Raw genomic sequence first — 23,146 nt, forward strand, 5'->3', positions numbered from 1 at the left:
TCTCTTGTGAACAACATGAATCATCTAGTTGTACCATACTCCAAAATCCTCAGCTAAGCTTTCTAGCATGACTGCTTCTATTGACCAAGTAGTTTCAGCATTTTACACCTAAATTAGGTGGAGTGGCTCTTTGTTGTTGTTTGGTCGCTAAGTCATGTCCCACTTTGCAACCCAGTGGACTGTAGCCTAAATTTAGTCTAAACTGACATTAAGTGTTGGTAAAAGGAGGTGAAATAGTGTGATTTGTTAATTCATTATTCTCTGTTGAAGTTTATGTGCTCTTCTCTCATCCCTCTGCGATAAGAATCACCTGTCCTCACCAGTCACAGTGACTGCAAAGTTGTTTACAGTATTTACTACCAAAAAATTAAAATGTGTTCTCATACTTAAAAATAGTAGATTGAAAAATAACCTTGTTGGTGAAAATTTAGTTTCAGTAATACCTAAACAGTTTTTAAAAGGGCGACCATAATTGTTATAAAACTTCAAAAGGATTATTTAGAAAAAGTACTTATTAAGTTGGTTGCACATAAGAAAGAAATATGGAAGAACTTTTGGGGAGAAATTTCTAAAAATAAACGTTGTTACTTTGTCAAGAAATAAAGTTTAGTTTGTGCTTCTAAAACCCCAGTGTAAATTTAAAAAGAGTAGTAGAGGAAGAATCTTAAGGGAAACAACTGCTGCTTGCTGCTGCTGCTGCTGCTAAGTTGCTTCAGTCGTGTCCAACTCTGTGCGACCCCATAGATGGCAGCCCACCAGCTCCTCTGTCCCTGGGATTCTCCAGGCAAGAACACTGGAGTGGGTTGCCATTTCCTTTTCCGTTGCATGCATGCATGCTCAGGCGCTTCAGTCATGTTCGACTGTTTACAACCCTGTGGACAGCAGCCCACCAGGCTTCTCTGTCCAAGGGATTCTCTAGGCAAGAATATGGGAGTGGGTTACCATTTCCTTCTCCAAACTGCTTCTTATGCATGCTTAAAGATGAGAAATGCTGGTGGGTCAAATTAACACTGTAAACATTTAAAGGCAACAAGGAAAACAATATTCAAGGGCAGTTCTGTCTGAAAGAAATATAATGTGTATCATGTATATAATTTTGATTTGTCTGATAGCCGTATTTTAAAAAGTAAAAACAGATGAAATTAATTTTGTTAATATAGTTTATCCAGTATATTCAATGTTATGATCAATATAAAAATTATTGAGATATTTTACTTTATCTTTTTGAACTGTTTCTGGAGTCCAGTGTGTATTTTACACTTAAACAGCACATGTTCAGACTATCCGCGTTTAAGGTACTTAGTGAACAGCGACTACTGGACAGTGCAGTTATAGAATTAGTATTCCTAATTTATAAAGAATTTTTACAAGCCAAAGTACATTCCAGTAGAAAAGTGGGCAAAGGAGATGAATGCATTCATAAGGGCATTCGAGTGACCAATAAAAACGCAAAAATGTTCCATACTTACTAATAAGCATAGAACTATAAATCTAAAGGATTTACTACTAATTGCTTTCATATTAGCTAAGTTTTTCATAGTGAAATTCCATATTGAGGGTGCAGGAAAGCAGAAACTCTTACTACTGATTGGGACATACAGTTAGTCAGTCAGTGTTTTGGAGGTCAGTTATTCCTTATACTAAAAACAACCTTAAAGGGTCTGTGCCTTCTCACCCAGCAGTTCTACTTAAAGGGATTTGCTTTCAGGAAATAACCAGATACTTACTAAAGTGTGCACACATGTTTATTATTAATAGTAATAAATAGGTAACACTTATAGTTATGAAGAGTATATTACAGTTATGAAAAGTATATGGTATAATAAATATACCACATTATGGTATATTTATTAAGGGCTGGTGATAGATGCAGCCATTAAAAAAATATAATTTAGAAGAATATTTAGTGACTTGGGTAAATGTTCTTGATGTAAATGTCTCACCTGTTTTTCATGTATTGGTACCTTGCCTTGTTGACAAGGATTTGAGGTGGGGGGATACTCCCTTAAAGACTACAAATCAACAGATACAAGCTTTTGCTGAAATCCAAGATAAATAAAAGTATAGGTTTTACATGAAAAGATAGAAATTAACCTTTGTATTTTTAAATTTTGGTTTGTAACGTGCTGGTACACCATATGAAAAGTAGAGTGGGGATTGAATCCCTTAAATAACTAACAGGAACATTGACAGTTGTAAAAGACCATTTTGGCAGAGTGACAGCAGGATTCTGTGTAGGTCAGATTAGTGATAAGGTTGCCTGTGAAGTGAGGTTAGCCACAATATGTGTTTCATGTATAGAGTTTTTGTGAGTGAGGATCATTCAGGAAGAGGTATCAGGCATTGTAGTTGCTGATTGTGTTGTACTGAATAAGACAGACTTTCCACCATTTTTGGAAATGAGGAATGAGAAAACATACCTAAAGACTGTAAAAGAAAGAAGCTGAGTGGTAGTCTAGAAGCCTGCAGGGGCCATTTTATTAGTTATGCTGGCCTGGGACTCCAGCTTTTCTAAGGAGGTGGTTACTGAGCCAAGTCATGACAAATGAAAATGAGCAAGCCAGGTGAAGATCTGGGGCAAAGAGCAATCCAGGCGAAGATCTGGGGCAAAGAGCAATCCAGGCAGAGCAAATAGAAACCCTGAAGACCAGACTTGTAGTATTCAGGAGCAGAAAGAAACATTCTGTGGCTGGAGTATGGTTGGAAGGGGAGGGATGTGTGAAGTGAGATTTGAGAGGTATCAAGGAGACTCCGGTTTGATTCCTGGGTCAGGAAGATCCACTGGAGAAGGGATCGGCTACCTACTCCAATATTCTTGGGCATCCCTGGTGGCTCAGCTGGTAAAGAATCCTCCTGCAATGCTGGAGATCTGGGTTCAATGCCTGGGTTAGGAAGATCCCCTGGAGAAGGGAAAGGCTACCCACTCCAGTATTCTGGCCTGGAGAAGTCCATAATCCATGATGTCTCAAGAGTCGGATATGACTGAGCAGCTTTCACTTTCATAGCCTTTTGGGCTGTAGGTTTAAGGGGCCAGAAAAGGAAATGTTTTAAAAATATCATTCTGACTACTGTGTAGAGAATGGATTGGAAAGGGGAAAGTATAAATAAGGAGATCAGAAGAGGGCTATTAGAGTTAGCCACAGAAAGAAGATTGCAGTTGGGCCATAGTACTTAGCAATGGAGATCAGTTCAGTTCAATCGCTCAGTATGTCCGACTCTTTGCAACCCCATGGACTGCAGCATGCCAGACTTTCCTGTACATCACCAGCTCCTGGAGCTTGCTTTAAGTCATGTTCATTGAGTCAGTGATGCCATCCAACCATCTCATCCTCTGTCATCCCCTTCTCCTTCTGCCTTCAATCTTTCCAGCATCAGGGTCTTTTCCAGTGAGTCAGTTCTTCGTATCAGGTAGCCAAAGTATTGGAGTTTCAGCTTTAGCATCAGTCTTCCCAAAGAATATTCTGAGAACCCCATGAACAGTATGAAAAGGCAGTGGAGATGGAGAGATGCAGATGATTTTGAGGCATACTTTGGGATATAAATTATAGTATGATAATACAGGTAGAGCATTTAGGACAGTGGCACTTGGTGAATCCTTAATATATTAAATATTCTCCCCTTTTCTAAGAAAATATTAAGAATTAAGCAAGGAAGTAGAGTTGTATGCCAAGATGCAGTGCAGAAAGTTGCATATTCTTTACATACTCAAAAAAAAAAAAAAAAAGGATTCCTGGTTGCTTAGTCTATTCTGGTGAAAAATCACATCAGCAGTAGTCCTGAAGGTTGAGGCTGCCTGGTGTAAGTCACCAGACAATCTTTTTGCTTGCCTGATGATTAGGCCTGAAAGGGATTTTCCTGCATTTTATTTTGCTTGCTGAAAGTATAAGAGACCAGTCAGTGTGCTCCTATTAGCAGAAATAATGCTAGAAGTGATTTAACAATGGATATATTTTTAGTTTAAAATTTTAGGCATTGGGGAAAATACAGAAAAGTTATTAAGCTACAGAGTAAAAATTATGCATAATCCAGATATTTTACCAGTCACATTTAATAGTTGAAATCAACCTGTATTTTGCTTGTTTTTAAAAATGCAACATCATGGTTCAGTTATACACACACACACACATATATTATCAGATTCTTTTCCATTGTATGTTATTACAAGTTATTGAATATAGTTCCCTGTCCTATACGGTAGGTCCTTGTTTATCTATTTTATGTATAAAAAGTTAGTCGCTCAGGTCTGACTGTTTGTGACCCCATGGACTGTAGGGCTCCTCTGTCATGGGAATCTTTATGCAGGAATACTGGAGTGGGTTGTCATTTCCAGGGGATCTTCCTGACCCAGGGATCAAACCTGGGTGAGTCTCCTGCTTTGCAGGCAGATTCTTTACTGTCTGACCCACCAGGTGTGTATGTTAATCCCGAAATCCTAATTTACCTCCTTTTGTAACTAGAGCTTCCCTTGTGGCTCAGCTGGTAAAGAATCTGCCTGCAGTGCAGGAGACCTGGGTTCAATCCCTGGGTTGGGAAAATCCCCTGGAGAAGGGAAAGGCTACCCACTCCAGTATTCTGGCTTGGAGAATTCCATAGACTGTATAGTCCATGGGGTCACAGAGAGTCAAATACAACTGAGTGACTTTCACTTTGGTAACTACAGGTTTGTTTTCTATATCTGTGAGTCTGTTTCTGATTTGTAAAGAAGTTTATTTTCGTCATCTTTTTAGATTCCACACATAAGCAATATGATATTTGTCTTTCTCTGTTTGACTTACTTCACTCAGTTTGATAATGTCTAGGTCCATCCATCTGCAGTGGTCTCACGTATAGAGACTGATCTCTGAAAGACTTAGGTACAAGTTTATCTCTTGTCCTGAAACTAGCCTAAAGTAAAATATTTCAAACCGTTAAGAAATCTTTTTGTTTCTTTTTTAGTTATTGTTATTTCAGAAGCAACATATATAATAGATAGAATTGTCGGTTTGCCTGGCAGAAAGAGAGTCTTTTGTATTGTAGTCTGAAAAAGAAGGCCAAATTTCCTCCAAAAGCCAGAGTAAGTGGTAGGTGACAAACCAGATTGGAGAGGACAAGGGGTGATCAGTAGCAATGTCATCAGGAGCTGCAGAGACAGTAACAGTAAAATAAAAGCAGAGAAAAGTGATTGTTGGGGTTAGACTGATAAGATACCTAGCTCTGCAGTCTTGATGAAAAAACAGCCCTTGTATATACAGCAATGAGAAGTTCCTTTTCCAAGCCCATAGAGTAGTGAGCACTGAACTGAAGACTAATCTGTAGCTTAACATAGCTTATTTTAGAAGTCATCTTGAAGAGAGGGTATAAATGATGGGTGATACTTATTTTACTATCTTTTTGCCTCCTAGAATTAATTAACAAATTCAGTAATTTATTCAACGAACAGTTGAGTTTCTACTGCTGTGTTTTAGGTATTCTGTGTATTTTATTGAGTCAAATGTTGTCCTGTATATTCTGCAATTTCCTTGCAGTTTCGGTCTTGTATTATGCCAATTATGTACTTTGAAAGTTGCTGAGGAGTGAGGGTCTGATCCCTGATGATACTAAGATCCCCATACTTTGGAGCAAGTAAGCTGGTGAGCTCTGGAGCCTGTGTGCCCAACTAGAGAGCCCATGTATGGCAGTGAAAGATCCTGTGTAATGCAACTAAAGCCCGACACAGCCAAATAAATAAATACTTAAAAAAACCCCAGTTATGGTTCAGTTCAGTCGCTCAGTCATGTCCAACTTTGTGACCCCATGGATTGCAGCACGCCAGGCCTCCCTGTCCATCATCAACTCCCAGAGTTTACCCAAACTCATGTCCATTTCGTCGGTGATGCCATCCAACCATCTCATCCTCTGTCGACCCCTTCTCCACCTGCCTTCAATCTTCTCACCATCAGAGTCTTTTCAAATGAGTCAGCTCTTCACTCAGGTGGCCTAAGTATTGGAGTTTCAGCTTTAGCATCAGTCCTTCCAATGCACCCAGACTGATCTCGTTTAGGATGGACTGGTTGGATCTCCTTGTAGTCCAAGGGACTCTCAAGAGGCTTCTCCAACACCACAGTTCAAAAGCATCAATTCTTCGGCACTTAGCTTTCTTTATAGTCCAACTCTCACATCCATACATGACTACTGGAAAAACCATAGCCTTGACTAGATGGACCTTTGTTGGCAAAGTAATGTCTCTACTTTTTAATATGCTGTCTAGGTTGGTCATAACTTTCCTTCCAAGGAGTAAGTGTCTTTTAATTTCATGGCTGCAGTCGCCATCTGCAGTGATTTTGGAGCTTAGGAAAATAGCCGCTGTTTCCATTGTTTCCCCATCTGTTTGCCATGAAGTGATGGGACCAGATACCATGATCTTAGTTTTCTGAATGTTGAGCATTAAACCAACTTTTTTACTCTCCTCTTTCACTTTCATCAAGAGGCTCTTTAGTTATTCTTCGCTTTTGCCATAAGTGTGATGTCATCTGCATATCTGAGGTTATTGATATTTCTCCCCGCAGTCTTGATTCTAGCTTGTGCTTCATCCAGCCCAGCGTTTCTCATGATGTACTCTGCATATAAGTTAAATAAGCAGGGTGACAATATACAGCCTTGACGTATTCCTTTTCCTATTTGGAACTAGTCTGTTCCATGTCAAGTTCTAACTGTTTCCTAACCTGCATACAGATTTTTCAAGAGGTAGGTCAGGTGGTCTGGTATTCCCATCTCTTTCAGAATTTTCCACAGCTTGTGATCCACACAGGCAAAGGCTTTGGTGTAATCAATAAAGCAAAAGTAGATGTTTTTCTGGAACTCTCTTGCTTTTTCCATGATCCAGCAGATGTTGGCAATTTGATCTCTGGTTCCTCTGCCTTTTCTAAAACCAGGTTGAACATCTGGAAGTTCATGGTTCACATTATTGCTGAAGCCTGGCTTGGAGAATTTTGAGCATTACTTTACTAGCGTGTGAGATGAATGCAATTGTGCGGTAGTTTGAGCATTCTTATTGCCAAATTCAGACTTAAATTGAAGAAAGCAGGGAAAATCACTAGACCATTCGGGTATGACCTAAATCAAATCCCTTACAATTAAACAGTGGAAGTAAGAAATAGATTTAAGGGACTAGATCTGATAGAGTGCCTAATGAACTATGGACAGAGGTTTGTGACATTGTACAGGAGACAGGGATTAAGACCATCCCCAAAAAAAGAAATGCAAAAAGGTAAAATGGTTGTCTGAGGAGGTCTTACAAACAGCTGTGAAAAGAAGAGAAGCAAAGGAGAAAAGAAAAGATAGACCCATTTGAATGCAGAGTTCCAAAGAATAGCAAGGAAAGATAAGAAAGCCTTTGTCAGTGATCAGTGCAAAGAAATAGAGGAAAACAATAGAATGGGAAAGATTAGAGATAGAATGGGAAAGATTAGAGATATCGTCAAGAAAATTAGAGATACCAAGGGAACATTTCATGCAAAGATGGGCTCAATAAAGGATGGAAATGGTATGGACCTAACAGAAGCAGAAGATATTAAGAAGAGGTGGCAGGAATACACAGAAGAACTGTACAGAAAAGATCATCATGACCCAGATAATCACGGTGGTGTGATCACTCACCTAGAGCCAGACATCCTGGAATGTGAAATCAGGTGGGCCTTAGGAAGCATCACTATGAACAAAACTAGTGGAGGTGATGGAATTCCAGTTGAGCTATTTCAAATCCTAAAAGATGATGCTGTGAAAGTGCTGCACTCAATATGTCAGCAGATTTGGAAAACTCAGCAGTAGCCACAGGACTGGAAAAGGTCACTTTTCATTCTAATCCCAAAGAAAGGCAATGCCAAAGAATGCTCACACTACCACACAATTGCACTCAGTTATGGTATGTGGACTGAATCTAAAAATTATAACACTGGAAATTGAGAAAATTGAGATTATTGGAAATTAAGGCTATTTTCATGATATCAAGCTTTTTTTTTACTTGCAGTGGTGGTATACCTATGTTTTAAAAAGTTCTTATCTTTTAGAATGCATACTGAAAGTTTTATGAATGAAATTATTTTATGTCTGAGATTTGCATCAAATTAATATGTCAATGACATATTGGTGAGGTAGAGATACAACAAAGTTGTCCATGAGTTGATAGTTGTTGAAGCTAGGTAATAAGTACACGTATGTTTATTGTACTGTTTTTTTCTACCTTTGTATATATTTAAAATTTTCTATAATGAAATGTTTTTAAAATTAAGGAGAACTTTGAACAAGATCGAGGATCAAGTTACAAATATATTGACATCTTCTGAGGCAAGACTTTTAGATTGTAGTAATCCCTCTTTAAACACCTTAGCACAATGTCTATAGAGGTTATTTCATCACTGGGTTAAAAAAATGTTAGTGATATATTGTTTTTGTTTGGTAATAATCACAAAAGATTCTTTGATCAGGGCTGACAAGTCAGAACACCAGTGGTGGTGGTGAAGAAGATGCTTTCTTGGAGAGTGGTATTCCAGGGAGAGTTTGCTTTAGCCTTTAGTGACATATTTATTTTAATATGCAAGAAGATCCATTGATATATTTGCTTTACTCAGCCTTTAATAAGTAACGGCAAATGACCAAACAAACAAACAAACAAACAAAAAACCATACTGGGCCTTCAACAAATATTTGCCAAAAGAAAGATTTAAGTTGGCATCAGGAAGTTTTTCAAGAAGACAAGTTGTAAGCCTGAAATTTGCGTGAATACTTAAGGGTGCCTTATGTCCCTCATGCTTTTCAGATTACCTTTGGTATTCACAGTAATTGATGTCCCTGATGAATTCTCTGAGCCATTAAAAAAATATTTATTTTCTTTGATTTCAGAAGGCAATCTATACATGCAAATACATGAATTAACGTCTTGGGAAGATCATTATTAAGCAGTTATAAAAGTTTGAACTCTTACATGCTTAACTTGACTGTTTCTAATGATATAATTTCACTATTTTACCTACATTTTAGAAAATGTATAAATTGCACCTAAACAAGGTTTTCAAGTTTCAGTCCTCAGCATAAAAAGTAACAGGGAATGTTATGGGGAGGGAGGTGGGTGGGGGGTTCATGTTTGGGAATACATGTAAGAATTAAAGATTTTAAAATTTAAAAAAAAAAAAAAGGAGAATTTAAAAAAAAAATAAAATAAAATAAAATTAAAAAAAAAAAAAAAAAGTAACAGGGAGACAGGGCCACACAAGAGTAGAGACAAATATACTTTTCTACCACTTTGATGCAAATGTGGACTACATTTTTCTATTTCAGCCCTCCACAGCCCACAATCAACCCAGATGCAGCAGCTAAAGTGCTTTGTAATTAGACTTATATTCTTCTCTCAATTAGAATTCCCATATACTGAGGAATCTCTGTTGAGATTCCTAAATTCAACCTGAGTTTTCCAAATCTGCTGACATATTGAGTGCGGCACTTTCACAGCATCATCTTTTAGATTCTTGGAAATAAATGTTGATTTATTTATCTGATTTAAAAAAAATCAGTGACAGTATGAAGGACTGATTCATATAATTCACATATTGATTGTGAAGTGGAAGAGGACCTGGTTTCAGCTAGCAGAAGGAAGATGCAATGTAATTTTGAGTAGAAAGCCCTCATGACCTTTCTCCTTTCAGACTTGTTATTCTGAAAGGTATATTATGCCATTTTCTTTTAGCATGCAACCAACATACAAAATAAAGAGTACCTTTTATATGCCAGAGGCCTTCAGAATAGCTGAATAATATAAATGTTCTATTTGACTTTATGTAATTAAAAAATTTCTATATAAATTTGCAAATGAGAAAAGAAGGAATATTATCTTTATATTTCCTTTACAGAGTATAGATGCTGTATACCTAAGGGCCAGTGAAACACCTGTATGGAAAGGGTGGCTTAACGTTGTGCTTTTGGGTATCTACAGAGTGCAAATTTTACTGTTATTTTGTTCTCTTTCTCATCATAGGTAGGCTTTATTGGATATAAAAATCCTTATTACTAGTTTGTTTGAAATTTAAATTTTTTTCTTTTAGAATGGCAGAGATTAGTGACATTTGGAAGCTTTTCAAACAGTGTTCCATGCTGTACACTGAATCAAGTAAAGTTGTATTCCACAAGTGTTCAGAAAGAAGGACAGGGATCACAAACTCAGAAAATGGAAAAAGTACCTTCATTTGATGAAGCAGGTATGTATAAATCTTTTAAAATAGTTTTTTTTCCCCTTTATATGGGAATAGTTTGCATGAGATTGTTCCTTTAATGTTTGATAGAACTTATAAGTAAAACCATCTGAACTAGTGTGTTTTTCATGAGGAGCTAACTTAATTTCTTTTAATTTTTCTATTTCTTTTTGACTCAATTTTGGTAAGTTCCATTTTTTTTCCGGGAATTTATCCACTTCAACTAAAATTTTAATTTATTGATAAAAAGTTCATTATATTCTCTATGTACATTTTTAAATAGCATATGTACTCTTTTTCATTCCTAGTGGTGTTTGTTTACTTGACTAATTTTGCCTGAGCTTTGTCAATTTTATTATTTTTACTAAGTGATAATTTTTTGACTCTCAATCTTTATATTGTATTTTTGTTTCCTATTTCATTAATTTCTACTCTTACCTGATTATATTCTCCTTTCTGCTTCCTTTGTATATATTCTGTCATTCATTAAAAAAAAAATACATATTTACTTGGCTGGGCTGGGTCTTAGTTGTGGTGTGCGAGCTTGCTGGTTGCAACATGTGTCTTTTAGTTGTTGCATGCAAACTCTTAGTTGTAGCATGTGGATCTAGTTCTTTGACCTGGGATCAAACCTGGGCCCCTGCATTGGAACTTGGAGTCTTAGCCACTGACCACCAGGGAAGTCCCCTGTTAATCGTTTTTTAATGACCTGTTAGCTGTTTTGCTCATTAATCTTTAATTTTTAAATTGTTTTAGATCCTCATTAGTTATCTAATATAGTATTATATGTAATACTATGTAGTAACATATATATGTCAATTCCAGTCTTCCAGTCTTCCTGTCCTTTGACTTTAAGCTTTTTTGTCCTAGTTTGATAATCTTTGTCTTTTAATGGAAAGTTTAGTATGATTACATTTGCTACAGTCGTTGATATATTTGGACATACTTCTGCCGTTATATCGTGTGCTTCCCTGTGTGTATGTTTAATTACTTTTTTTTGCCTCCTAATAAAATCTTATTTTTCTTATTCCATTATCCCCTTTCCGTCATATACACAAACATATACACACTTGCTTGGGAGGTATATGCTTTATGTATGTGCTAAGTCTAAGGGTAATTGGAAAGTTTACTTTCCTTCTGAAACATATAAATGGTTTGGAATGTTCACTCTGGTTGCCCATTCTGAACTTACATGTTATTTGCTGGCTGGTAGCTTGTATCTGTTCTCCTCTCTTTTCCTTCTCTAAAATTTATACCATTATTTGTTTAAAGTTTTAATCTAAAATCTTTGTTAACCATCTTTTCTTATGTCTCTGCTTTTCTTTCTGATGTGTTGATACATCCTATAGAAATTTCTTTAGGTGAGACTCTTTCATGGTAAAGGCACATTTAATACATACCTTATTGCATTGTCTTTCGGCTGACACTGTTACTGCTGAGAAGTCAGATATCATGCCTTTGCTTTCATGTCTTTTCTGTTTGCTTTTAAAATTTAACTTTATTTTGAAAGTCTTTTTCTTTGGTGTAAAGTTTAGTTTTACCATGAAATGAGTAAGGTCTTACCTTGCCTGAGATTTGTTGGGCTTCCTGGATCTGAGAACTGTCATTTTTCTACAATTCTGGAATTCTGCAGTTCTCTGTCACTGTCCCTGGGCTTCCCCAGTGGCTCAGCGGTTAGGGATCTGCCTACAGTGCAAGAGCCACAGGGGGCCTGGGTTCCATTCCTGTGTCAGGAAGATCCCCTGGAGGAGGGCATGGTAGCCCACTCCAGTATTCTTGCCTGGAGAATACTATGGACAGAGGAGCCTGGCGGGCTGCGGTCCATAGGGTTGCAAACAGTCTGACACAAATGAACTGACTTAGCATGCATCCCTTGAAGTGTGTGTTATTACCACTTCTCTTCTCCTTTGGAACTCTGTTAAGAAATCTGAAATATTTACTGCATAATTTTTCATGTCTCTAAACCTCTCTGACATACTTTGTATTTCTTTATCTTTCTGGCCTGACTCCTGGATTATTTTCTTAGGTCTACATAGTGTACGAATTCTCTTTTAGTAGTTGCCTCTAGTCTGCTGGTTAGTACCATGTTGGGTTTTTAATTTTAATGATTATATTTTTCATTTCTAGAAACTGTATTTTTATTTTTCAGCTTGCTTGGTTGGTCTCTTGTGTGTTTTCAAACTTCTCTTTTATTAGACATTAAACATAGCTGTTTTATATTCTATGACTGAAAATTCTGCTATCTGAAATGTTTTGGTTTTTACTGTATTACCTTTTTCCTCCATTTCCTGCTTTCATTCATGATGATCTGTTTTTAAACTGAGAATTGTTCATTTTCCATGTAGTTTAATATCTTTGAACTGTTTGATGTCTCTGATTGAGGATGTGTTCCTGCATAGAGAGTTTGCATTTTCCTCTCTTAGCTGCTGGGACCACATTAAATTAAATCCTCAGCTTAGGACCACATTAGCAGCATGAATTCAGACTGTAAACTTGTGTGAGTTGCCTTATCCTTAGGATTTTCAGAGGAGTTTTTTATTCTCCACTACTTAACACAAAAGTCGGGGCAGGCTTACTTCCTTGCTGACTCCTTTTCTGTGTTTTTCATTGTTGTTGTGTAATCGCGCAGTTGTGTCTGACTCTTTGCAACCCCATGGAATGTAGCCTGCCAGCCTCCTCTGTTCATGGGATTTTCCAGGCAAGAGTACTGGAGTGGGTTGCCTGTTCCTTCTCCAGGGGATCTTCCCAACCCAGTGATCAAACCCTAGGCATCTCCTACATTGGCAGGCAGATTCTTTATCACTGAGCCATCAGGGAAGCCCCATGTGTGTTTTTTAGGTCACAGTTATGCCTTGTCTACCTTTGTTTCTGGGTATCTCCTGTTACCAGAATTCTAGAGAATTTTGCTAGAGATGGAGACTCTTAACAGGAGATACCCAGAAACAAAGCTAGACACTTGGCATAACTGTAGAAATCATCAGGGAAAAAACTGACTTTGGTGTGCTCTCTTATTCTATAGAGATCCTGTTTTCCCTTCATTTTTGCCCCCTTCAGATCACTTTGGTAGCTTAGCAATGCATTTGAAAAGATACTTTTTCAGGATATCTAGTCCACTGTGCAGCATTAAAAAGAAGTCTTTATTTATTCATTAATTTATTGAAGAAGTATTTATTGAGGACTTTTTATATGGCAGCACAGGAGAATGAGTTTATATTTTTTATTACTGAAACAGAAAATTAAGCAAAACAAGTACAGGAAGTACTCTGGTAGAAGAAGTCCTATGTGCTGGAGGGACACCTGGGTCGAGTGGCTGGGAAGGCTCCCATAGGGAAATGATATCTAACTAGTGGCCTGAAAGCAGGCATTGGTGTGATGAATGGTGGGAAAAAGATAGCACTGCACTGGTGTGATGAATGGTGGGAAAAAGATAGCACTGCACCAACTCCTTGTGACCAGACTTGTGAGCAGAGCACCTCATGGTGGGGTTTGTAGTTTGGAAAGGGGTGAAACTCAAGAGGTAAACAGTAGTCAGATCAGGGTTTTGTTCAGGAGTGTGGACTGTTTTGGAGGCAGTGGGAATCCATTGGAATATTTTGAGTACAGGAAGTATTTAATCATATTTAAGATTTTAGAAAGATGACTAGATGCAGACTGGAAAATAAATTGCAAAGGAAGGGACTGAAAACAGATGTGAATGAGGCTCTAGATTAGTGGCAATGATTTTCTTGAGGTAGTAGGGGAATGCAAGGTATTTAGGAACTGAATAACTGACTTGATTGAATTTGGTGGACTAAAAGAGTCAGTAAAGGACAATGCATGGTTATTGGATTTGACTGGCTTTTGTGTTGGTGATTTCATTGACTTCTAAAAGTAGAAATACCAAAGCTGCAATGTGTATTAATGAGAAGTTGAGGGTTCAGTCTTCGACATCTGAATTGTAGGTGCCTCTGGGGCATTTTAATAGATAACTACTAGTAGGCAGTTGTTATACTACTTTTCTAGTGTGAGACATCATCTCTTTGGCTGGATTGCTGCAGTAGCCTCTCTGGGCTCTTTGCTTCCACTCTCACTTTCTCATAATATTTCAGTCAAACCATTTTCCTTTTGGCTCTTAGAAAATACCCAGCTTGTTCTTGTTACGGGGTGTTTGTTCTAGTTGCTTTAACTTTCCAAGATGCCCTTCATCATCTGGCTGACCCCTTTTAGTAATTTACATCTTACATGACATGTCAACTCTGCACACCCAGTCAGTCCTTGATATTACACTAATTTTAATTCTCTGTGTGGACATCACTTATTATTGACTGATATTTTCAGTATCTGTTTTATTTATTTTTTCCCTTGTTTCCAAACCTCATCATAGCAGGAACTTCAGTGCTTAGCTGCTGCTGCTGCAAAGTCGCTTCAATCGTGTCTGACTCTGTGTGACCCCATAGACGGCTGCCCACCAGGCTCCCCCATCCCTGGGATTCTCCAGGCAAGAACACTGGACTGGGTTGCCATTTCCTTCTCCAATGCATGAAAGTGAAAAGTGAAAGTGAAGTCACTCAGTTGTGTCCGACTCTTAGTGACCCCATGGACTGCAGCCTACCAGGCTCCTCCGTCCATGGGATTTTCCAGGCTAGAGTACTGGAGTGGGGTGGGGTTGCCTTCTCCATCAGTGCTTAGAGTGGTTTGCATATCGTTCAGTTCAGTTCAGTTGCTCAGTCGTGTTCGACTCTTTGCGACCCCATGAATTGCAGCATGCCAGGCCTCCCTGTCCATCACCAACTCCTGGAGTTCACCCAAACCCATGTCCATTGAGTCAGTGATGCCATCCAACCATCTCATCCTCTGTCGACCCCTTCTCCACCTGCCTTCAACCTTCTCACCATCAGGGTCTTTTCCAGTGAGTCAGCTCTCTGCATCAGGTGGCCAAAGTATTGGAGTTTCAGCTTCAACATCAGTCCTTCCAATGAACACCCAGGACTGATCTTTAGAATGGACTGGTTGGATCTCCTTGCAGTCCAAGGGACTCTCAAGAGTCTTCTCCAACACCACAGTTCAAAAGCATCAATTCTTCTGCGCTCAGCTTTCTTTATAGTCCAACTCTCACATCCATATATGACCACTGGAAAAACTATAGCCTTGACTAGACGGACCTTTGTTGGCAAAGTAATGTCTCTGCTTTTAGTAGGGGTTTAATAAATTTTGTAAATGAGTAAATGCATAGAGTTCTAACCTGGGGATAAAGATGAGGAGTTTTTAGCTGTACCCAGGTGGTAACTGAAGTCATGAGTATGTTTGAGACAGTACAGGGGGAGAGTTTAGATTGGGGAGATAAGAGCTAGTCTGAAATCCCCAGTGAGTAAGGGACAGGTGGAAGAGGAGAAGCTTGCAAAGAACAGTTGAGGAGGAACAGTCTGGAGAGGTAGGAGAAAACCCAAGGAGAGGATGGTGTTAGGAGAAGAGTTTTTGAAGAATAGTAAACATTTCAAGACCATTTTTCCTTTAGTTGGATGTCTTTCACAGGAAAGATGTTACAGATTGCTTGAGAAACCTGTGTTTATGTTTATCTAGGGAGAGTCGGAGAAGGCAATGGCACCCGAGTCTAGTACTCTTGCCTGGAGAATCCCATGGACGGAGGAGCCTGGTGGGCTGCAGTCAGTGGGGTTGCCAAGGAGTCGGACATGGCTGAGTGACTTCACTTTCACTTTTCAGTTTCATGCATTGGAGAAGGAAACGGCAACCCTCCAATGTTCTTGCCTGGAGAATCCCAGGGATGGGGGAGCCTGGTGGGCTGCCGTCTATGGGGTCACACAGAGTCAGACACGACTGAAGCGACTTAGCAGCAGCAGCAGCAGGGAAAGAGCAAATTATCCAAGATGGCAGTGGTCAGGCTTTCTCGCTCCACATCCTCTCACTCTTGCCCCACGTTTTGTAGATAATGATTGTATAACAGCTGAGATCACTTAGAGCACTGTGCATGCACGCGACAAGGTAACCACTTGGCCACAGGCTACCATGCTTTTGTTTTGTATGCATGTGTATATAAGCTCCCGCTGAAAAAGCCCTTGGGACTGCGTTACGGTTGCATTACGGTGGTGAGGCTGTGTTACGGCTGTGTCCGCTGGGTCAACCACGAGAGGAGAGAATACAGCATGTCTGCTGCTGCTACGGCTGCTGTGCCAGCCTGGAGAGAATAAACACGTCTGCAGTTTCTACGGCTCTTCTAGTTTTCTTCCAGCCTCTTAGCTCGCACCTTACCTGCCTTGGGTTCAGTGAACAGTGTGCACAGTGAGATACTGCAAGACAGTTTATCATGCCTGTTTTTCATCCTTTTCCCCAAGCCGCATCCTCTCTTTGGGCTTATTATCCACTTTTAGTGAGTTTCTTCCTTTTCCTTGTGATGGAGAACTCCTGGGGTAAATATTGAGAGTCTGATATTAGAGGATGAAGGAATGGAGAGGATCATGAGTCCCTAAGTTCCAGAAATAAGCACATTTATTTAGAACATTGAGATGGGAGAAGAAACAGGCTGTAGAATAATGTAATTAAAGGTAAAACATGTTATAATGCTGTTGTGAGTTGAACATTGACTCAGGCAAAGATATTTAATGTTGGTTTCCACTTTACAGAGTGCTTGAAATTGAAATCTGTGACTCATTTTCTTTTTTCTCTGCTGACTTGTGAAATTTAAATATTAGTTTATTAGATTAGGACTACATTGTTTACTGATGGTTTTATTTTGGGCTCAATTTTTCAGAATTTTCTTAGGCCAGATTAGACCTTGTTAGGCATCAGATTGGAGAAGGAAATGGCAACCCACTCCAGTATTCTTACCTGGAGAATCCCATGGACAGAGAAGCCTGGCAGGCTATAGTCTGTGGGGTTGCAAGAGTCGGACACAACTTTGTGACTAAACCACCAGCCATCAGATAGACAGCAAGTAATTGCTTGATTGAAAGATAATTTGTATATTTAAGATTTGAGATTGACTTTTGAATAATTCAAATCACATGATAAAGTCAGAAACAGCTCATTAAGAGGCAGAGACTTGCTAAGGAATCGTTAAGTTTTTAAGGAGCATTCAGATGTTTTAAATTTTAGTAAAATCAGTTTTAATTTTGCTAATGACAGCAGATGTGTGGCAAACAGCCAGAGCTTGAGCTTAAAACAAAATGTCTGGAGATATTCATGGATAGCATGTCTGGTTGCTTATTGAAATAATCAAGATTCTACTCCAGTGATCCAGTGTAAATTTATTAAGATGGTGATATGTAAAAAAAGTATTCCTATATGTGTTTGAGCTTTTTACTACTATTTCTTGTTTGTGAGTCTTAACACTATATATTTAGTAATATCTAGACAGTTTGTGGTAAGAAGAATATCCAAAAATGTCAGTATTAGAGCACCTCATTTTATGTGATTTGTTTGAATGACTTTGATCATTGTAGAAAGAATGGCTGTCTGTGAAATTTTAGATAGTAGATTTTAGTGTTCACACACTAGATGAGTGTTCAAAGCTTAATATTCTACCACCCCATCCCTTCACTTTTGTCTGCCCAAGGCTCTATTCCCCAAAACAAAATTTTAAGAAATTAATACATAGATTCTGTAGATAAAGATGCTTTAGAATTTGTTTGCTGTGCTGTATAGCCAGACAGAAATGAAATATCAGTCATTTAACTGATCAATGTCAAATGTTGGAAGCCATAGTTACTAATTAAATAGAAGTGTTTTTAGGCCTCTTTTTTGTTTGTTTTTAACCAGTGTGTCATCATAACTTACTTAGAATCTGATGAATAGTGAAAATAAAGCCTTTTTGGATTTTCTGTACATGTTTTAGTTATGAAAACATAATATACCATGTTAAGTCATTTCCCCAGTGGCTTTCTCTGAAAAATAATTGAGAAATATACTAAATATTACAGGTAAGTTTTTTTGCGTATATTTTGAAGAAAGTTTTGTTTTTGTTAAGTGTCTGTTCTGTTGATATTTAATTTATACATAGGAGCGTTCAGTTCAGTTCAGTTGCTCTGTCATGTCCGACTCTTTGCGACCCCGTGAATCGAAGCATGCCAGGCCTCCCTCTCCATCACCATGTCTCGGAGTTCACTCAAACTCATGTCCATTGAGTCAGTGATGCCATCCAGCCATCTCATCCTCTGTTGTCCCCTTCTCCTCTTGCCCCCAATCCCTCCCAGCATCAGAGTCTTTTCTAATAAGTCAACTCTTCGCATGAGGTGGCCAAAGTACTGGAGTTTCAGCTTTAGCATCATTCCTTCCAAAGAAATCCCAGGGCTGATCTCCTTTAGAATGGACTGGTTGGATCTCCTTGCAGTCCAAGGGACTCTCAAGAGTCTTCTCCAACACCGCAGTTCAAAAGCATCAATTCTTTGGTGCTCAGCTTTCTTCACAGTCCAGCTGTCACATCCATACATGACCACTGGAAAAACCAAAGCCTTGACTAGATGGACCTTTGTTGGCAAAGTAACGTCTCTGCTTTTCAATATGCTAGCTGCTGCTGCTGCTGCTGCTAAGTCGCTTTAGTAGTGTCCGACTCTCTGCGACCCCATAGACAGAAGCCCACCAGGCTCCCCTGTCCCTGGGATTCTCCAGGCAAGAACACTGAAGTGGGTTGCCATTTCTTCCTCCAATGCATGAAAGTGAAAAGTGAAAGTGAAGTTGCTCAGTCGTGTCTGACTCTTAGCGACCTTGTGGACTGCAGCCCACCAGGCTCCTCCGTCCATGTGATTTTCCTGGCAAGAGTACTGGAGTGGGGTGCCATTGCCTTCTCTATTTCTTCCAAGGAGTAAGCATCTGTTAATTTCATGACTGCAGTCACCATTTGCAGTGATTTTGGAGCCCCCAAAAATAAAGTCTGACACTGTTTCCCTGTCTGTTTCCCATGAAGTGATGGGACCAGATGCCATGATCTTCGTTTTCTGAATGTTGAGCTTTAAGCCAACTTTTTCACTCTCCTCTTTCACTCTTACCAAGAGGCTTTGTAGTTCCTCTTCACTTTCTGCCATAAGGTGTTAAAAGAAGGTCAATCAATGGATTGGCAGAAATTTGGATCAGATAGCAATAGCATTGTTGAAAGAATGCTCTGAGGTAACCATTCAACTTCTCACTTACTGGTGTGATAGACTGAATAAACAAAGAGAAAACTGAAGAAGCAAGTGGACTCAAAAAAAGATGTGCCCAAGAACTGAAACAGAAGGTACTGGCCTCTGGGTTTGTAAGCAGGCACTGGCAGCCAGAAGTTTGGCTCATTTGGGATAATGGATCTGTAAGTGCTACATGCATAGCCAGACTCACCGTGTGAATTTACCCATCCACCCTTCTATATGAGGCTGAAGCTAGCCTCTTCTATTTGTTATCTGGGGCTCTGTGTTATAGGAGGCTGTAGGGTAGGTGGAGGCAGCAGAAAGAACAGGAACTTAAACGTTTTTGCTGGCTGGCATACTAAACTGGAGCATATTTATTTCACACTGGCAGTGTGAGATCTGGTTCAGGACGGAAGGGTTGGATTTAGTTCTGGGCAATAGATCAGGAAGAGAGTAAAGCAATATATCCTATTCAGAATAAGACTGCACATTCCAAAATTTAGAAGAACATGAAGAATCATATTGTAATATATAAATTAATCAAATCAATGTATTATATACCTTAACCTTATGTCAATTATATCTCAGTAAAAAGTGCACAAAGAATTCTAGCACAAGAAAGCCAACAAAATCAACAATCAAATATAAATTAACTCCAGATAATTTTAAAATAACAGCCCAAATTACTTCAAGTAAGTTTCATAGCCTCAAAAGAATAAATGAAGTACCCATATTATGAAATACAAACTGGCAGAAATAAAAGCATAACAAGTAGATCTGGAAGAGCCAATGAGAATGCCTAGAAGTGAAAGTGTGGTCATTAAAATAAGAATATAATATATTGACTAGCTATAGTCAAGTAGAGAATTAGTAAATTGAAATTCATTCTGAATGTGCATAAGAAAGTAAAAAAGATTTTCCAAAAAAATGAAAAAGCTTTTGCAAGGCATGAAGCTTTAGCCTATATTCAACAGGCATTTCAGAGAGAGAGAGAGAGAGGGAGAGTATGGAGGAATTATATGTAAAGAGATAACGGAAAAAAAGATAACGGATGAGAATTTTTCAGAGTTTGAGAAAATCAATCTTCAGATCAAAGGTACACTTTTAGTACTAAACAGGATAAATGAAATCCAGAGATTTCAAAACTGAAAAAGAAACAATCTAACTTAGCTTTCAAAAAGTCAGGCTGTTGTTAGTACAATTGTTATTACTCTTTTGAAGTAGACTTGTTATCTCCAACAATAAGCAGAAGATAAAGGAGGAATGATTTGAAATACTGTCCATGCAATGATCAGAGGAAAATAAGTGTTCCCTAGAATTTTACATGTTCTAAATAATCATTGGGGCTTTGAAAGGATTATTTCATCTAATAAGTACAATCTTAGGGGCTCTTGGGCTTCCCAGGTAGCACTAGTGGTAAAGAATCTGCCTGCCAGTGCAAGAGATGAAGGTTCAGTCCCTGGCTTGGGAAGATCCCCTGGGGAAGGAAATGGCTATCCACTCCAGTATTCTTGCCTGGAGAATTCCACAGACAGAGAAGCCTGGCGGGCTACAGTTCCTGCGGTCGCAAAGAGGTGGACGCAACTGAGTGCGCGAATAATCATTCCAGGGGAAAGGCAAGATAACATTTCACATGTAGAGACGATTGATCATTCACTACTAGACTACCCGTATTAAAAACCACGACTGTTCAAATACGTGCTTCTTACAGATTGCAGAGTAAACTCAGGGAAAGAAGGGTCGGGACAGTGAAGAGCAAGAAATAGTTCAAGTGTGTTAATAAAGTTGTTGATAGTAAAAGTGAACTTTATATTAAATGCTAAAATTTTAGAGTAGTAATATAAAAGAAATCTGAGTGGTTAAAGATATTTTTCTTGTTCAGAGGAAGGTAGAGATGGTGAATAACCTTACAGATGATTAGAAAGATTTATAGGAAAGCATGTATGTTAAATTTCTAAATGAAATCATGAAAACAGTAGAACTTTAATCTTGTAAATTCAAAAACCAGCATGGAGGTGGGGTGAGAGGAGAATATAGAAAATTTTATCAATCTAACAGATGGCCAAAAAGGCAAAATAAAAATAAAAGCAAGAAAAAAAAGGATGGTAAACCAAAGACAGACAGTAAGGTGGCAGAAGTCTAAATCAGGTAACCAGGTTAGGTTTCATGGTGTTGCCTGTCATTTATATAGATGCATATTCTAAATATGTAGAAATAATTATTTTCCCTGTTTCATTACTTCCACCTCTATAAAAATAGAATCATTATTTTATTTTTGATAAATAATGATTCCTTGATTCCATTCTCTTTTCCAGCTCTTACTGAAAGTCCAGATATTGCTTTTACTGTCTCATCTCCCTTTCTCACCTCTACCTCATCACTACTCTTTCTGCTGAAACTGCTGTTGTCAGAGGTTACCAGTGATCTCCACATTGCTGACCCAGTTTTCACTTCTATCCTCTTTTCCTGAAAACATGCAAATATCAACTTATAAACCAAATATTATTTTAAATATAGAGGCAGTATAGGAAAGTGGTGAAAAGAATAGACTAATAAAATGTCTTGGGTTTTAATCCTGACTGTGCTTCCATATTTAACATACTAGCTATGTGACATTGAGGGAAGTTCCAAATAAGATGAATAAGATGAAGATAATAATAGTACTTACCTCAGAGCAGCTTTGTGAGGATTAAATGAAATAATGCATGTAAAGGACATAGTACTGTATATGGCACATGGTAAATAGTTCGTAAATGTAAGCTATTATTAATAGGCTCAAAAATGTTATTTTATTATTGAATGAGGATATAAATATAAGGGAAGGTATTTTAAGGATGAGGTTTTTATTACAAAATACTTGATACGTGTATAAGAATATATGTAATCAACACCTATAATTTTCCACCTAACCTTATAATTTACCACCTAACCTAACCTTGCATTTTTGATCACATTCTTATTATCCTTAATACTTATTTTCATTGTTCCTTTCACCCTTTGTATACATGTGACTGCCCTGAATTTTGTGTTTCAATCTCTTGAGTTAATAAAAAGGAATAGATTTAGACAATTGTATATGTCCTTAATTGTTTAGCTTACTTTATTGTGATAGTTTATTATATGTATTCTTCGGTGATTTATTTTTTCATTAAAATTTTTTGCCATGATTTATCTTAGTTGTATATGTGTCTAGTTGATTAATTTTCATTGAGATAATTACAGCATGTACTTTTGAGGGCTGTTGTGTGAATTAAATGAGTTGATGCACATTGAGTGCTTAAATAGTGCTTGCAGTTACCTTAATAGTAAAGGTGCAAAGAAAGCTAGCCATTATTGTTTTTTCTTCTTTACTGATGTACAGAATGCTGCTGAATGAATATAACATGGTTTCTTTGTCTGTTCTCATGCCTGTGGACGTTTGGGTTGTTTCCAGTTTGAAACAACAGAACACAGTACTGCTTTGAATGCTCAACTTTTTATACCCTTGTACAAGTTTCTGTGTGCCAAGCATGTTGACCTAGAAATAGAATTGCTAAGTTGTAGGTTATGCTTGTGTTCAGCTACATTAGATAATGCCAATTTGTTTATCAAGATTATTGTACCTGTTTGTATTTCAGCCAGTAGTGTATGAGTTACCATTGCGCCATACCCTTGCCAACATTAGGTATTATCATATTTCTCATATTTCATAATCCAGTGGTTGTTAAATGGCATCTTGTGATTTCATTTGGATTCTGTTAATAACGAGGCTATCATCTCTTCATATGTTTATTGGTTATTTGTATTTCCTTTCCTGTGCAAGTTTGTTCTTGTATTCTGCCCCGTTCTGTCTTTCTAATGGGTTGTCTTTTTCTT

General features: G+C 38.1%; 1 protein-coding gene across 6 annotated transcripts in view; it reads left to right on the forward strand.

Annotated features, from left to right (window-relative positions):
- Positions 1-23,146, forward strand: part of SLC30A9 (solute carrier family 30 member 9) — an 80,624-nt gene that overhangs the window by 1,423 nt on the left and 56,055 nt on the right. For all 6 annotated transcript variants that reach the window (XM_069594033.1, XM_069594035.1, XM_069594036.1 and 3 more), the window contains exon 2: positions 10,053-10,205. In XM_069594033.1, the coding sequence (XP_069450134.1) occupies positions 10,053-10,205 (153 nt within the window). The remainder of the gene's footprint in view (positions 1-10,052; positions 10,206-23,146) is intronic.

Source organism: Ovis canadensis, chromosome 6 (genome assembly GCF_042477335.2).
Source record: "Ovis canadensis isolate MfBH-ARS-UI-01 breed Bighorn chromosome 6, ARS-UI_OviCan_v2, whole genome shotgun sequence".
NCBI classification, from domain to species: Eukaryota; Metazoa; Chordata; class Mammalia; order Artiodactyla; family Bovidae; genus Ovis; species Ovis canadensis.